At 44.4% G+C, this 17,107-nt stretch overlaps 1 protein-coding gene and 1 long non-coding RNA gene across 2 annotated transcripts in view; one reads left to right on the top strand and one right to left on the bottom strand.

Moving 5' to 3' along the window:
- The window catches only part of LOC134739720 (uncharacterized), an 11,384-nt gene extending 11,219 nt beyond the window's left edge, over window positions 1-165 (bottom strand). Inside the window, exon 1 of the long non-coding RNA XR_010126697.1 lies at window positions 75-165. This is a non-coding gene — a long non-coding RNA (uncharacterized LOC134739720). The remainder of the gene's footprint in view (window positions 1-74) is intronic.
- Window positions 1-17,107, top strand: part of PPIL1 (peptidylprolyl isomerase like 1) — a 20,153-nt gene extending 3,046 nt beyond the window's left edge. Inside the window, exons 2-4 of the mRNA XM_054491080.2 lie at window positions 114-268; window positions 15,284-15,352; window positions 15,902-17,107. Coding sequence (XP_054347055.1) covers window positions 114-268; window positions 15,284-15,352; window positions 15,902-16,122 — 445 coding nt within the window. The 3' untranslated portion in view covers window positions 16,123-17,107. The remainder of the gene's footprint in view (window positions 1-113; window positions 269-15,283; window positions 15,353-15,901) is intronic.

Below are 17,107 nucleotides of genomic sequence, written 5' to 3'. Positions count from 1 at the left end.
CACAATTTCATGACTTACAAGCTTGAAAATCAAGAGTCCTGGAGCAGTCCCATAATACTCCTGTCTGCCCTGACCTTTTTCTTTACTGGAGCTGTTGTCCTCTCCCTCTGCAGCATGGGAATCATTGTGCTGGAGCTGTACTGGAAGCATGCTCCAAAGACCTGTAAGAACTTTGCTGAGTTGGCTCGTCGAGGTTACTACAATGGCACAAAATTCCACAGAATTATCAAAGACTTCATGATCCAAGGAGGTGATCCAACAGGGACAGGTACAGTTAAGCCAACATTAGTTTATGTTTTCTTTTTTTTTTTTTTCCTTTTCGTCTTTTTTTCTAAAGCCAACATTAGTTTCTGAAGTCTCTGTCATAAATAGGTGATAAGGCAGCCAGAGCTCTCTTTTCCACTTACTAAGGTCTGTGTTGGTTGATTCTGGTGACAACGCCTGCCTTCATCGAACACACGTGTGGAATTGACCAGAAACCAACATTTACTCCTAGGCTTGGTAGAGTTTTTCATAACTTACATGTACTGCTCACTAAGAACAAATAATATTTGTCTGAATTATAGTGATGCAAGTATCTGATCAATAAGAAGGAAAGACTTTATAATATTTTGAGAATAATAAAATCCTGGGTTCTTTTATCGATTCATTCATTTAACAAATATTGAGTATGTGTTTTGTGTCAGATACTTTTTTAAGCTCTAGGGAGATACCTATAAACAAAGAGACAGAATTATTGCTCTCAATGAAGCAGGAAAATGGCGTGGGGGTGGAATTCCAGTAGAAAAGTCAGGGAACTCCTCTCTGACATTATTGGAGAAGAGATCTGAATGAAGTAAGAAAGTGAACCTTGTAACTGTGGGGAGAACATTTTGGATGGAGGGAAGAGCAAACACAGAGGCCCTGAGGCAGGAACCCATGCTGGAAATCATAAGATATGGTACCTTATAGGGCATGGTAGAGACTGGGTTTTATTCTGAGTAAGATGTGAGCCATTGGAGAGTTTTGAGCAAAGGAAAGACATGATCTGATCTATGCTTTAAAAGGATCACTCTAGGCTGGGCACGGTGGCTCACGCCTATAATCCCAGCACTTTGGGAGCCCGAGGCAGTTGGATCATTTGAGGTCAGGAGTTCAAGACCAGCCTGACCAACATGGTGAAACGCTGTGTCTACTAAAATACAAAAATTAGCTGGGCGGGGTGGTGGGCACCTGTAATCTCAGGTAGTCGGGAGGCTGAGGCAGGAGAATTGCTTGAACCCAGGAGATGGAGGTTGCATTGAGCCAAGATCGCACCACTGCAGTCCAGCCTGGGTAACAGATTGAGACTCCCTCTCAAATAAATAAATAAATAAAAGGATCACTCTAGCTGCTGTTTAGAGAATAGATGTAGGGGCAAGATGTAAACGCTATGTAAATAGTTGTTGTACTGTATTGTTTGGGGAGTAATGACAAGAAAAATAGTTCTATACATGTTCAGTACAGATGCTTCGCCCCCAGATATTTTCATTCGCAGTTAGTTGAATCCATGAATGTAGAACCCACATGTAGGGAGGGCCGACTATGCTCATGAGTAAGTAGTTGGATAGGAATATGTGGTTCAGGGAAAGACCTGGTATGGAGGTATTAATTTGGGAGTTACTGGCATTTAGATGGGGTTTATTAGTGAACTGGTGGAACCCTTACTTATTTCAAGGGCCCTTGCTTCTCAGTCTGCTTTTTCTCTGCTAATTTCTGCTCATTTGCCTTTAAACAAGTTTGGTTTTCTCTGTAGCCGAGTCTTTTCTCAGTCTTGTTCTTTTTTGTCATTCTTAATTGTCTCATGATTTATCATCTATGGTCAGAAGCATTCAGGTTTTTGGGTTTTTTGTGTGTGTTTTTTTTTAATGTATATGGATGCATTTCAAAATACAGAATATATAAGAAAGCAGAGAAAAGGGGAAAAATCATTCATAAGCATAGCTCCTAAAGATTTCTAACCATCATTAACTAATCCCTAAATATCCCACCTTTCAGAAAGGAACAGTGTTAACTTTTGGTGCCCATCATGTCTGGTTTAAGGGATGACAGGATAAATGGAAATAGTTTCAAAAAAATAGGATATATAAGCTATTGTTTTTAAAACAGAACATACTACATTTAATTTCATATATATAGAACAGAATATTTGACTTCCTACGATGAAAGATGAGGCAATTAGTACTTAAATTTCTACCCATTCTTATTTTTCCCCGACCTCAATTTTTGTTGTTAGTTTTATTATTATCTGTTCTGCACTCATCATTCCTTCAGCTACAGTGTGGGTCCTATGTTTCAGTGTATTTAATGTTCACAACTTGCTTCGCTTTTACCTTCACAAGTGCTGGAGGGCAGGATTTCTTGTCTAGTGGTTTTTTGGGTTTTTTTTTCAGAATGCTCAAGGATCACATTTGTCCAGTGGTTTTTTGTTACAAGAGCTGGAATGTGTTGTATTTTTAAGTTCATTCATGTTTGAGAATTTCTGCCTGTTGCTTTTATACTTGAAAAGAGATAGCATGTTGGCGTGCTCAGCCCCCTCACTGGGTGATGCGCTGTGCCACTTTGGGACTTCACAGAACCCCCACCAGCAAGAAGGCTCTCACCAAATGTGGCCACTTGACCTTGGACTTCTCAGCCTCCACAACTGTAAGAGATAAATTCCTTTTTTAAAATAAATTTTTTAGGCCAGGTATGGTGGCTCACACCTGTAATCCTAGCACTTTGGAGGCTGAGGCAGGAGGGTCACTTGAGTTCAGGAGTTCAAGACCAGCCTGGGTGACATGGTGAGACCCCATCTCTACAAAAAATAAAAAATTAGCTGGGCATGGTAGCATATGCCTGTAATCCCAGCTACTGGGGGCTGAGGTAGGAGGATCACTTGAACCTGGGAGGTTGAGACTGCAGTGAGCCATGATTGTGCCCACTGCACTATAGCCTGAGTGACAAAGTGAGACACTATCTCTAAATAAATAAATTAAAATAAAATAAAAATGTTTAAAAGGAAGAAAAAAAGACCATAACTGGGTATAGTATTCTGAGATCTTTTTAGACATTTCTGATCAATTGCCTTCTGGTTTGGTTTTTTGTTGTTGTTTGTTTTTGTTGTTGTTGTTGTTTGGAGACAGGATCTTGCTCTGTCACCTAGGCCCAGGCTTGAGTACAGTGGTACAATCATGGCTCACTGCAATCTCCATCCCCTGGGCTCAAGCATTTCTCCCACCTCAGCCTCCCGAGTAGCTAAGACTACAGGCATTCACCAGCATGCCTCGCTAATTTTTAAATTTTTTATAGAGTTGAGGTCTCACTATGTTGCTGAGGCCGGTCTCAAACTCCTGGGCCTAAGTGATCCTCCTGCCTCGGCCTTCCAAAATGTTGGGATTACAGGCATGAGCCATCATGCCTGGCTGCCTTCTGGTTTTTGAATATGGTTTTGGAGAATACTGAGGCCAGATTTACTCCTTCCTTCACATTAGGCTAATTTTTTGATTTATATTTCTGAATATTTTCTCTGTTATACTTACTGGATTTTCTATTTCAGGAAATATAGTTATTTGTTTCATCACCTTTGCCTTCCATATCTATCATATTTCTTTTGATTGTGTGATAGGATTTTTTTTTCTTTTTTCCCTGCATTCACTAAAATAATCTCAGACCTTTACTCTGTGCCTTACTTAATTTTCAGTCATTTCTATTCTGTTCTTTACTGCTCTAATTTATCTACTAGCTCATTACTGATGCTATTTGAATCTAAATTTGTTTCCTTCGCTCTGCAATCTTTTCATCTTATTCTGTGGTGTATTTTCTTGTCTTTGAGCTTTTGTTATATTAGATTTTTACTTCTCTTGAATCATCCATAGCTTGAGATAGCCATGGAGAAGCCACTTTCTCCCAGGCTGAGTTCCTGGGTTTTCTTTTCCTTTCTCCCCTCCTCCTTTCTGTCCTTCTGTTGGTTGTGGTATGTTTGCCTAGTTTCCATGCCATTTGTTTTCATCTTATCCATGCTTGATGTCAGCACCTACATTATCCCCACCTTTTACTTGCTCAGATACGATGTAAGTGGAGTCTCCTTGTCATTCTCCCCACTTATGTGGAACTGGTTGTCTTCCCCACTTCAAATGTTAGGTTGCTTTCTCTCTATTCTATTCTAGCCTGAAGAGGTGTGGGAGAGAACTGGAGCTCAGCTCATGCTGAGTGAGCCCCTTGTGGGAGGGCTAGCCTCTGTTCTATCTTCCCAGACTTCCTTAAAGTCTTGTCCCAGAGCCCCCTCCACCAGCCAGTGGTGTCCCTCTGCCACCACTCCAGGCTCTGGGTAGTCCCCAAGTATGGCCCAGCACCCTGGAAGGTGGCCAGCCCTGCGTGCCTGCCCTGCCACTCCCGAGCCCCTGTGATATGTGTGGGCTTCTGCCCTCAAGGGCTTTCCTTTCAGAGCTGCTCACCCACTCCCCTGTTGGCTTCTCAGAATCGGAAGGTATTTGTGAGAATCTCAGCATGACATTTCTTTCCTGGTTACTAGTTTCAGGGAACACAGATGGAAGAATTTTCTATTTTTTCCTCTTGGCTGACTCTTTTTACAATTTTAGTATGTTTGTTTCCCCTTTCTTATTTGGTTGATGCTGGTGAACTTTTGACTTTGTAATTTTTAATTTTTGTATGTTCACTTTATTGGGTGTTGGGAGCATGTGGTAAACGTGCCTGATAGCAATAACTGAAGCATACCCTTAGAATGACCCTGTATGGCAGACACATCTGAATATGTGTTCTGAGCTAGGGAATCCAGGAGTAGCCAACCGGGAGGTTCCTTCCTTGTCTATAAAGGGACATCTGAGCCCCTGGCTCATCCTGCGAAACATGGGCCGCACACGGGTTGAGGCCCCGAGTTATGAGTTGAATGAAGATTGCCAGGTGGAGATTGTTAGGGAGAAGGTGCTAAGTGGAAATGCTATATAAACTTCATGCTTTTTGCAAGCCATTGTGGTTCTCCGCCACTATTGGACTCTCTCCCCTGTATGTAAGTCCCCAATAAAACCCCATGTCTCGTTTGCTGGCATTAGGTCTCTTCGGCCTATTGAACCTGATGCCATCCCCATTGGAGTCAATAGGGGTTTGGCACAACAGGGAGGCAGAGTCTAGTCCTGCTTCATTCTACTTTCTTTGTCTGAAAAGGTTCCGTCGGTACTTCGATGTACTTCTCTCCTGTCTTCTTCCTCTCTCCCCCTCCTGTTGTTATGAAATAAATTTTAATTCTTAATACCAGTGAACTGAGAGTCCATGATTAGGGTACAAGCATTGGAAGTGACTCAGGTGTGAGTTGCTCATGCCAGAGCTTTTCTATATTTCTGTAGTTGGTTCATGATCCTTCATAATGTCACATTTCCATGGTGTAATTTTAATGAAATTGAATCACTCAAAAGATCTTCAAATAACTGCACCCAGCCTCAAGTATAATGAATGATTGAGCAGCCTGTTGGCAGGTCTGTGGTGGAAGGCAAGCAGGAGTTAGGCTCTCCTGGGTCACTACTTCATATTTTCTAGCTGATTAGGTAACACGTTTTTTGCTAAACATCTCAGATGGGCAGCAAATGACATCCTGGGCTCTTCAGCAACTTGATGTACCACTTCCATTCCCAGCTGTCCCTCAGTCTGACTACTGTGGAACCATTCTTTCCACATGCTTTCTTGTAATACATCTTTGCCAGATGCCTTGTCAATTCAAATACCCTTAGACTTCCTGCTTCATTTCATTTTAAACCATTTTTTTTACCTTCAGCTTTCCCATATTATAATAACTATAGAGGCTCTTTCCTCAGCTCTCTGAGTGTCTTTTATCTGTTTCTACTAACCTTTCTCTCCTCTCTGTAAGACATAACATCCTGTCAAGTTCTTCCTTTAGCTCTTCCTGCTCTGCACTTGGCCTCACAGTGCTCACCAGCTGCTGTGATTGCTGTGATTAATTATATGCTGATTATCCTGTGCGTCACTCTCACTTTGATTTCATCTCTCCTCTTGGTAGCCCCAGGAACACCTGAAATGTAACGTGTTGAACAGCAAGCTCTGTTAATTTTATTCATTTGATGAGTATTTGCCAAGAGTCTGCTGGGTATCCTGTGCTATTCTAAGGCCTGGGAGAAGCACTTAAGCATTAAAAGCCAAGGCATTTTCTTTTTCTTTGCAGTTCCCTGCCCTGCCAGGAAACAAACTATTAATTATAAGAAACAACTAGAATGGGATAATATAAATATGCAAATGTATGATAGTATGGTGTGGATTATGTATATAATATAGGTTGGAGTAATTCATAATAAGGGAAAAAGCACAATGGAATGAGATTAGGATGGGAAGGAGGCGTATGCAAGATGGGTCTTGGGAAATAGAGGGAAGAGCATTTTGAATTTAGGAAGAAGGGTGGGTACAGGGCAGGAGTGACAGAGGCATGCAGGGGCAGGGAGGGAGCCCGCCACCCCAGGTGTCACATCTTCCACTCCAGACTGGCTCTTGTGACATCACCCAGCCACCTCTCCACACCCAGAACAAATGCATCAAATGTGATTCAAAGGCCCCTGTAAAATTTACAGATCTCCGAACTGCCTGTTTAGGGGACAGTAAGGAGCAGTTTGGGGCCAGTTAATGGAGACTCCTAGACAGAGGAGTTCAGATTTGATTGAACATGACTCAGGGACCATTTGGGACTCTTGAGTCTGGGATAAGAAAAATCTGAGGAAATTTCGTCCAGCTGTGGACTATGGCAAGACAGTTTGGTTCAGGGTGGAGAGCAGGACTGTGGAGCTTGGGCTTGCCTTGTGCTTCACATGAACACTTACTAAATGTAGAGGAGTTGCCTTACCCTGCTGAGCCAGCTCACCTGTCGGGAGTGTGGTTACATGCACCTCTTAGGCTGGTTGTGAGTAGTAAATGAGCTGATGTTGGTACAGTGGTTAGCATGGGCTTGACACAAAGTGGGAGCTCAAACAAATGTGACTGTTATTTTTTTTGATTGTTAATTCATTTAACAAATACCTATTAGACTCCTTCTGTAGGCCAGGCACTCTTCTAAAAGCTGGGGATGCAACAGTGAATAAGAAAGCCTTCGCGGAGCTCTCATTCTGGTGAGAGACGGAGAATGAAAAAGTACATACATAATATACTCTCAGGGATGGCAGATGATATGGAAAAAAGAATGTACTGTTGGGATGGAACGGGATTTCTCAACGTAGGCACTATTGACATTTAGAGCTGGATGATTCTTTGTTGGAGGGGGTGCTGTCCTGTGCATTGAAGGATGGTTAGCTTCATGCTGGCTTCTAACTGCTTGATACTGATAGAACTACTCAGTGTGACAACCCAAATTGTCTCCAGACATTGCCCACTGTCGCCAGGGGTCAAAATCACTCCCCGTTGAGAACCACTAGGCTAGAGGGTGAGGGAAGTGCTGGTTTGGAGAGTGTGATTAGGGGAACCTCTCTGAGAGCATTTGAACGTAGTTCTGAATGAAATGAAGTGGTGATCCATGAGACCGTCCAGGCCAAGGGCACTCCAAAGAGAACAGCAGCCAGAGGCCTTAGACCAGAGTGTGCCTGGCAGGAAACGGCACAGGGGCCAGTGTAGCTGGAACACCTGAGAGAGTGGCAGGAGATAGCTCAGAGAGTAGCAGAGTGCCCAATCGTGGGGGGTGTTGTAAGCTGTGGTGAGGATTGTGGATTTTGTTCTCAGAGTGATGCAGTATTGATGGAGGGTGTCAAGCAGGGGAGTGCTGCGATTAGGCTTGTTTGAAAAGGATCCCTCCGGCTACAATGTGAAGAATAGAGAGGGTGGGGAAAGAGGGAGGCAAGGCTGGAAGCAAGGAGACCAGTGGGAAGCTTTTATTCCTAATCAAGCTGGAGATGTTTGTCATTTGAACTAGGGTGACAGCAGCTGTGTTAGTTCTGGTCCTCTGGGAAGCAAACACCAAGATAGAGGTTTATTGGGTAACACCTGTGAAAGATAAAGGGGCAGGGAGCCAGGTTTGGAAAGGAAGGTCTTCACACAGCAGCGCAGGCCTGAGTAACACCTGTGAAAGCAGAGGGGCGGAGGAGGAGCAGCTGCCAGTGAGCAGTGAGGAACACCAGGAGAATGTGGAGTCGTGGAAGCCAAAGGAAGACAGTAGCTCAAGCAGAAGGGGACATTGAGTGTGGATCAAGTAAAGTGAGCGCTGAGGATTGACCACTGGGTATAACCACGTGGAGGTCACTGGCGACCTTGACAAGAGCAGTTTCAGCAGAGCGATGAGGGGCAAAAGTCTGAATGGAGCATGTTCAAGCCAGAATGGGGAGAAGTGGAGACACTGGGTGTTGACAGCTTTTTCAAGGAGTTTTTCTGTGAAGGGATGTAGAGAAATAGGAGGATACTTGGAAATAGAGTTTTGTTTTTTAAAATAGGAAATATCAATCACACGTTTAAATGCTGACAGGAATGATCCATTAGAAAGAAAAATTGGTCTACTGGAGGCAGGGAGGTTGTAGTTGCTGAGCTCTTTAAAGGTGAGCGGGATTGGGTACGTGGTGGTAGGACAGTCATGGACAGCTTATTCACACAGCGTCTTAGGGAAGGGAGGTGGGTAGAGGTGTAGGAAGGGAAGGGGCTTTGGTGGTGAGAGCATGTGAAAGTTCTCTTCTGATAATTCCTTCTCAGTGAAATAAGAAGCAAGGCTCTCCTCAAAGAGTGAGCAGCAGCGAGGGAGTGGTGGAAATTCGAGCACAGAGGAACTGAATAAACCCAGGCAGGCTGCCTCCCAAGGTGGCACTTTGAATCATGACCAGCAGCTTCTCAGAGAAAATGCTCGGGTTACCTCAGTTAAAGGGGCTCTTCATCACTGACACTACTGTGTGTTTGCCTCATGTTACACACTAAATGGCTTCCATATGCTGTCTCATTTAATTCTCATAACAAGCCTGTGAGACATAGGTGTTACTGCTACTCCCATTTTGCAGACAGGGGAACTGAGGCTTGGAGAGAAAGTGTCTTGATTAAGGTTAAACAGTAATTGGTGGGTCAGAACTGGAATCCAGACATCTCTGACCCCAAAGGCAAGTGAGAAAGAGAAGACAGCATCTTCAGAACCACAAAGCCCCTTGGAGGACTGTGGCATTGTTTCCATCTGGTATATTAACAAAGTGTTTGTGTCAGGTAGCAGTGCTTTTTGGCTACAAGTAACAGAAAACCTAATCCCACAGGCTGTTTTTTCTTACACAACAGAACGTCTGGAAGTGAGCAGTTATTGTCATCTCTTCACCGGCCCAGAAGAGTTGTCAGGGATCTAGGCTTGCCATATTTTTCCCCACTTCATTCGTAATGTGTTGGCCTTTGGTCTTGAACTTGTTAGTCTTATGGTTCCAAGATGGCTGCTGCTGTTCTGGCATCACCCTACTTTCAAAGAAGGAAAATGGGAAAGAGCTGTAGATGAAGGACAAAAGAGTGTGTTTGTCCCTTTTTATCAGGAAAGCTGTAGCTTTCTCAGAAGCTTGACTCAGCGACTTCTGTTTGTATCAGTAAGTCACAACTGGGTCATCTGGCCACACCTGTCTGCAAAATGGACTTGTCAGCACCTGCCTTTTTTGTCTCTGAGGTTGAGGCAGGCTGTGGAGGAGGAGGCTGGGGATGCTCAGGAGACTACTGACGGACAGTGTCTGTTAGAGGCGCTCTTGCCAGAAGAGAGGCTTTGATTGGTCAGTTGCCCTCTGGTGTCAAGGTGTCAAGTGCCCCACTGGATCTCCTTATAGGCCACTGCCCATCTGTGGGGCTGGATATTAATCTATTGTCCCATCAACTGTGGGGTGGGAGGGGCGGGGACAAGTAGCACCAAGTATGGTCATCTTGGTATAAGACACTGCATGTCCCATGCCTTAGACATCATGTTGACAGGTTTCCACAGTGACTAAGAGGAGGAGGAAGGGACATCACAGGAGTCACAGGGGTGAGAAAAGGGTTTTTTGTGTTTTGTTTTTAAGAAACAACACAGGCCAGGCACGGTGGCTCACACCTGTAATCCCAGCACTTTGAGGCCGAGGCAGGCGGATCACCTGAGGTCAGGAGTTTGAGGCCAGCCTGACCAACATGGAGAAACCCCATCTCTACCAAAAATACAAAATTAGCCAGGCATGGTGGTGCATGCCTGTAATCCCATCTACTCGGGAGGCTGAGGCAGGAGAATTGCTTAAACCTGGGAGGCGGAGGTTGCGGTGATCCAAGATGGCACCATTGCACTCCAGCCTGGGCCACAAGAGCGAAACTCTCTCTCAGAAAAAAAAAAGGAATAATAATAAAAAAAAAAAGAACACAGATCATAAAGAAGAAGGTTAAGGAATTTTAACTGCAAAGGTTCTGTTCATTGGAAGATCCCATTAAAAGAGTGAAAAAAGTTAACTGGGAGAAGGTATTTGCAAAACATTCACTGACAGAGGATTAGTATCCATAGTATACAGTTGAGCCTTGACCAACATGGGTTTGAACCATGGAGGTCCATACAGTTTTCTCAGGGCCCACAGCAGGACTTGAGCGTGCAGGGATTTTGGTGTCACAGGGATCCTGGAACCAATCCCCTGAGTATACCAAGGGATGACTGTATGTATCAATTCCAAAACGTCATACCACTGAGTGGCCGTTCACAGAGGGGACAAGCTAAATAAGCCAGTAAACATGAAATTATGCCAAACTTCAGAGAAATGCAGTTTAAAACACCACAAGAGGTCTCACACTTCTCAGACTGACAGAAGGACCTAGAGCAGTAAGAGTGAGAGTGCTGCGGGGTGGGGTGCATGTTGGTTCCTCCTTTTCAATAAGGCATTTAGAAAAATCTAGCAATGATGAAGTACTCAAACTATGACCCTATGTATCCCCTGTGAGGTATCGGCCCCCGAGAGCTCTTGCACTTGAGTTTCGGAGACGGTATAAGAATAGTTTTTATAGCATGGTCGATAATAGCCAAAACATTGGAAAGATCCTCAATATCAACACCAGAAAAGATAAGACAGAGCATTATGGTCATACAGTGAGGTGAACAGTACAGAGACCTGCCTGGAACAAAGTGGATGAGTCTCTCAAACAGTGTTGAGTATATATAAAGTGTAATACCACTTATGTAAGCTTAAAAACATGCAAAACAGCAATACTTTTTTTTTTTTTAGGGATACATATATGTGTAGTAAAAAAGAAAATGCATGGAAATGCCAAATTCTTGTCAGAATAGTGTTTACCTGAGAGGAAAATGTGATTCTTAGGAGAATGAGTGGTGGGGAGAGATGCAGTGGGGTGTGTGCGTGGGGTCTTAGCTGGATTTGCAATAGTTTATTTCTTGGGGGTGGAGGTGGTCATAGATGTTGGTCATATTATTCTTTGTATGTTTGCGTGTCTGAAATAAATACATTGAATAAATGATCCCAAGAGAGGACAGAGGACAGAAGAGGAAAAGAATCTTTTTTTTGGAGACAGACAGGAGTGCAATGGCGCAATCACAGCTCACTCTAGCCTCGACCTCCTGGGCTTGAGTGATCCTCCCACCTCAGCCACCTGAGTACCTGTAGCTGGGACTGCAGGCACGCACCACCACGCCTGGCTAATTTTTGTAGAGATGGGTTTCACCATGTTGCTTAGGCTGGTCTCAACTCCTGGGCTTAAGAGATCCGCCCCCTTCAGCCTCCCAAAGTGTTGGGATTATAGGTGTGAGCCACTTGCACCTGGCCAGAAAAGAATCTTGAAGGTTCTTTTCTAACCTGTAATCAAAGGTTAGAAAACAGGTCTTGGCCGGGCGTGGTGGCTCACGCCTGTAATCCCAGCATTTGGGAGGCCGAGGCTGGCAGATCACGAGGTCAAGATTGAGACCATCCTGGCCAACATGGTGAAACCCCGTCTCTACTAAAAATACAAAAATTAGCCGGGCGTGGTGGCGGGCGCCTGTAGTCCCAGTTACTCAGGAGGCTGAGGCAGGAGAATCGCTTGAACCTGGGAGGCGGAAGTTGCAGTGAGCCGAGATCGCACCACTGCACTCCAGCCTGGTGATAGAGTGAGATTCTGTCTCAAAAAAAAAAAAAAAAAAAAAAAACACACACACACACACACACACTAGAAAACAGGTCTGTGCCTATCTTCATTGTGTCTGTGCTAGACCAGGCACAGAACCTGCAAAGCTTCCAAATTGTTGGCTTTCTAACTGATAATTGACATCTGAGTAGTATGCTCTGCACTGGAGAACTCTTTAATCATTCTCTGTCCCTCTGCCACCTCTCACTTATTCCGCGTGCCCAGAGGAATGTTTGAATTAGAATGATTTGTTTTTCTGACATTTTGCTGCAAACCCTACTGAGTTGAATTGGGTTATGAAAAGATAACATATTATGAGTAAGATACTATGAAAACTCTGCCTATTGAGTAAAGGGGATCTCCATGCTCTTTCCTCCTGTATCCTCTGATTCCCACTTCATCTGTGACTTTTTTTTTTTTTTTTTTTTTTTTTTTTTTGAGACAGAGTCTCACTCTGTTGCCTAGGCTGGAGTGCAGTGGCGCGATCTCAGCTCACTGCAACCTCTGCCTCCCGGGTTCAAACGATTCTCCTGCCTCAGCCTCCCAAGTAGCTGGGATTACAGGCATGTGCCACCACGCCTGGCTAATTTTTGTATTTTTATTAGCGATGGGGTTTCACCATGTTGGTCAGGCTGGTCTCAAACTCCTGACCTCATGATCTGCCTGCCTTGGCCTCCCAAAGTGCTGGAATTACAAGTGTGAGCTGCCGTACCCAGCCCATCTGTGACTCTTGACTGACCTATTCCTTAATGCACTTCTTGTTTGTGGTGATGTTTATGTGATAGTTTTCCATTCCTAGAGGGCAGAGTCCTGGGGGTTTTGTTCTGGCAGCCCTCAGGTTGCAGGGACCACACTTTGAAGCTCAGGCCACAGACTGACAGAGCACTACTGAACTGAATCCTTAGCTTGCTCACTCAAGTCCTGCGCGCAGAGCCTGGCCTCTGTGGCGTCTAGCCCCACAGCCCTCTCCCTCTCTAGTCTCTGGTAACCCCAGCCAGGAACCTTGACTCTAGTGGTTGCCAAAGGACCAAGCAAAGGGGAGGATCAAGTCAGAGGGAACGTATTGGTTATATAATTGCTGTTTGGAAGTATACTGACAGGTTGGAATTTTTGGAATGAGTTTTACACAGTTTAGTATGGTTCAGTATTTTTCCAGAAGCATAGGTAGCCTGGGCCAAGTGGGAGGTTTCCCCTCGTCTGTTAGGATTCACCCCCATTCCTCTTTGCATGAGAACAGTGTTTTCTTCCGGAAAGGAAACGGGGGCTGTGACAGGCTCCCTGTGGTGAAGCCGACTAAAAGGTAAAGCAAAGGATTTTTACCATGGAAACACCTTAGCCATGCCCAGGGGCCTTGGGGGTGGACTTGGTGCTACTTTTATAGCAGGCAGTAGAGGAAGTGAGCTGCCAGCACTGGGCTGCGGGGCAAGCAGAGTACCAATCCAGTGTTAACTTTGTTCTAGGCTGTTTTGTCGTGACTGTTCAAGTTGGAGAAACCAACGTAGTTCAGTAAGGCATATGATTGACTATGTAATTGATTAGTATTGGTTAGGAAAGTTGCCTCCTGTTTTGACATGTTTTCCTATGAGAAAACCATGTTTAACTTACATCCTTTTTTTTTTTTTTCTGAGACAGTCTTGCTCTGTCACCCAGGCTGGAGTGCAATGGCATGATCTCGGCTCACTGCAACCTCCACCTACTGGGTTCAAGCAATTCTCCTGCCTCAGCCTCCCAAGTAGCTGGGACTACAGGTGTGTGCCACCATGCCTGGCTAATTTTTTTTTGTATTTTTAGTAGAGACGGGGGTTTCACTATGTTGGCCAGGCTGGTCTCGAATTCCTGACGTCGTGATCCACCTGCCTTGGCTTCCCAATGTGCTGGGATTACAGGCATGAGCCACCGCACCTGGCCTAACTTACATCCTTTTGCTCTTAGAGCAAAACCTGCCTGAGCTTAGGGTATCCAGCCCAGCACCCTGCTCTTGTGGGCATAATATAAATAACATTTGGTGGTGATGCTGCTAACAAATAATTCCCAATCCCATGTTTCTTCATTTTCCCCGTATTCATTTATTTAGAGTCAAGGTTTTGCCTCTTGCCTAGACTGGAGTACAGTGACGTGATCATAGCTCACCATAACCTCAAACTCTTGGGCTCAAAGCAGTCCTCCTGCTTCAGCCTCCCAAGGAGCTGGGACCACAGGCATGTGCTACCACATCTGGCTGAATTTTAAAATTTTTTTGTGAGCCAGGTGCAGTGGTTCACGCCTATAATCCCAGCACTTGGGAAGCCAAGGAGGGAGGATTGCTTGACGCCAGGGGTTTGAGACCAGCCTGGGCAACGTAGCGAGACCCCATCTCTAAAAAAAAAAAAAAAAAAAAAAAAATTTTGTGGAGCCAGGGTCTCGCTCTGTTGCCCAGCTCAAACTCCTGGCCTCAAGCAGTCCTCCCACCTCAGCTTCCCAAAGTGCTGAGATTTTAGATGCGAGCCACCACACCTGGCCCTGTTTTCTCTTTATGATGTACTGCCTCACCTCTCAGTGGACTCTGCCTACTGTAATGTCCCTTTCTGCCACATTGCCACTTACCAGTTATTTCTCCTTCAGCTGGATAGCTTTAACTTAAATGAATTTTATTTTCCATCACCTAGGTTAAGGGTGGCAAATAGGTTTCAACTCTTGGGCTATTACTGATTAATTAATAATAGCTGCCTGAGTTCTGGGTTGATAACATTCAGAGGCAAATCTAGCTCAGCAGGGAAGAATACTGATTGATTAGCAATGTCTGTGATGGGCACAGGGTTAGGACTTGGGGCACTCATGTCTAAAATACTCATAAAAATGTTAAAAATCAAGAAACCTCTTAACACATCAGATTATGAATGGTGGTTATCTCTAGATGGTTAGGTTACAGAGGATTTTAATGTTCTTTTGATAATGTTCTTTGTTTTCTACCTTTTTGATAGTGAACATGTATTATTTTAATGTGCAGGAAAAAATAGCGTTATTTTGAAAAGAAAAGTCTTATCGGATTGAAACCAATGATTTGAATGTGCTATTAGTGCTAGATTCTGTAGTTGCAATATACCTAGCAGTGGGGTAGGTGTCACTGCCTTTTCCTTTCCTCTACTCTGAGAAATCCTTTGACCCTGGGCCATCATTCTTGCTGTGAGATAGAATGTGTGACTGGCTGATTCATATGTATCATCTTCTAATCGGGCAGGTCGAGGTGGTGCATCTATCTATGGCAAACAGTTTGAAGATGAACTTCATCCAGACTTGAAATTCACGGGTAAGTGTATAATTTGGCTGGACTGGGTAGGAACGGGGATTTTAAAAGCTCACTCTTTTGGCCATGATTCAAGGTGAATGCCTGACACCGTGGCATGGTGCCAGATAGCTGCCCAGCCATGGCGCCACGAAGTGCCCTGGTGGATTAGAGAAAGCGGCACCTCTCACAAAGTTCTGAGCAATTCAGAGCACTGGTCGGTGTATTCTAGACTCTAACTACTTGTTAAAGGTCACAGGATATCAAAAGTGTCCTCAAAGAAACAGGAAACCTTGCTGGGTTTTTGAGGGCAGTCAGGAACATGGTCCACAGTTAGTGAGCATCAGGGGTCAAGGCTGGGGAATAGGTGAGGATGAGGAAGATGAAGTCGCCAGAGTAGTGTAGTGATGGTCTTTGTACAGGGCAGAGAGCCTGCCCTGAGGGGTTGTCTGGGTCTGGACAGAGGCCAGAACAAAGTCCTGGCTGCTTTTTCATCCCTAGGATGGGGCAGCAGCTCTACACTGGACCTGTGGGGTTATTTATACTCTTTCCTGTCTTCCTTTTTCCCACCAGGGGCTGGAATTCTCGCAATGGCCAATGCGGGGCCAGACACCAATGGCAGCCAGTTCTTTGTGACACTCGCCCCCACCCAGTGGCTCGATGGCAAACACACCATTTTTGGCCGAGTGTGCCAGGGCATAGGAATGGTGAATCGCGTGGGAATGGTAGAAACAAACTCCCAGGACCGCCCTGTGGACGATGTGAAGATCATTAAGGCATACCCTTCTGGGTAGACTTGCTACCCTCTTGAGCAGCTCTTCTGAGATGGCCCCAGTGAACCAGCTTCTAGATGACATAGAATGACATGTAATGCTAAATTTCATTTTGGCTTTGCAAATCATGAAGCTTAGGAAGCCTGGCGTCTTGGGTGAGTTAGAGATGGAAGTACATTTTCATAGGATGCTTCTTTTCTCTTCCCCCAGTGCCTACGTTGCCAGAGCATTTGCACAAATGCCCCTGTTTATCGATAGGTGACTACTTACTCTACATGAACCATAATGCTGCTTCTTGTGCATGTCTGCTCTGATATACTTCAAACAATGTAGCAGACACTGTCATTTCTCAGTGGTTTTGCCTAACCAAACTTCTTCCTAAGGAGATTTATATTCTGGCCTACACTGCAGTCCTTGATGGCTGACAGCCACAGAATTCCAAACCAAGTAGTGTCTATCAGCCCTCTTAGCTCTGTGCACGCCCTATTTCAGTCTTTTACATTTGTTCTTCTAGGGAATGTATGCATCTCTATATATATTTTCCCTCTCAAAACCAGAACATCAACAGTGCTGTTTCTGACACTTCAGACATCCCACGCAAAGCCACATTGAATTTTTGCCAAATGAAAAACACATCCAACAATCAAGTTTCTAAGAAGGTGTCAGGTGGGGAATAATAATAATGTATAATAATCAAGAAATTAATTTATTAAAAGGAAGCAGAAGCATTCACCATTTTTTCCCAGAGAAGAGGAGAAATCTGTAGTGAGCAAAGGACAGACCATGAATCCTCCTTAAGAAGTAGTACTCTCAGAAAGGAGAAGCGCCACTCAAGTTCTTTTAACCCAAGACTTTAGAGAAATTAGGTCCAAGATTTTTATATGTTCAGTTGTTTATGTATAAAAATAATTTTCTGGATTTTGTGGGGAGAAGCAGGAGAGGAAGGAAGTTAATACCTATGTAATACATAGAAACTTCCAAAATAAAATGCCATTGATGGTTGAAA

This window comes from Pongo pygmaeus, chromosome 5, assembly GCF_028885625.2.
Source record: "Pongo pygmaeus isolate AG05252 chromosome 5, NHGRI_mPonPyg2-v2.0_pri, whole genome shotgun sequence".
Lineage (NCBI taxonomy): Eukaryota > Metazoa > Chordata > Mammalia > Primates > Hominidae > Pongo > Pongo pygmaeus.
The sequence above is the reverse complement of the archived record's forward strand: the minus strand, read 5'-3'. Positions and strand labels throughout refer to the sequence as shown.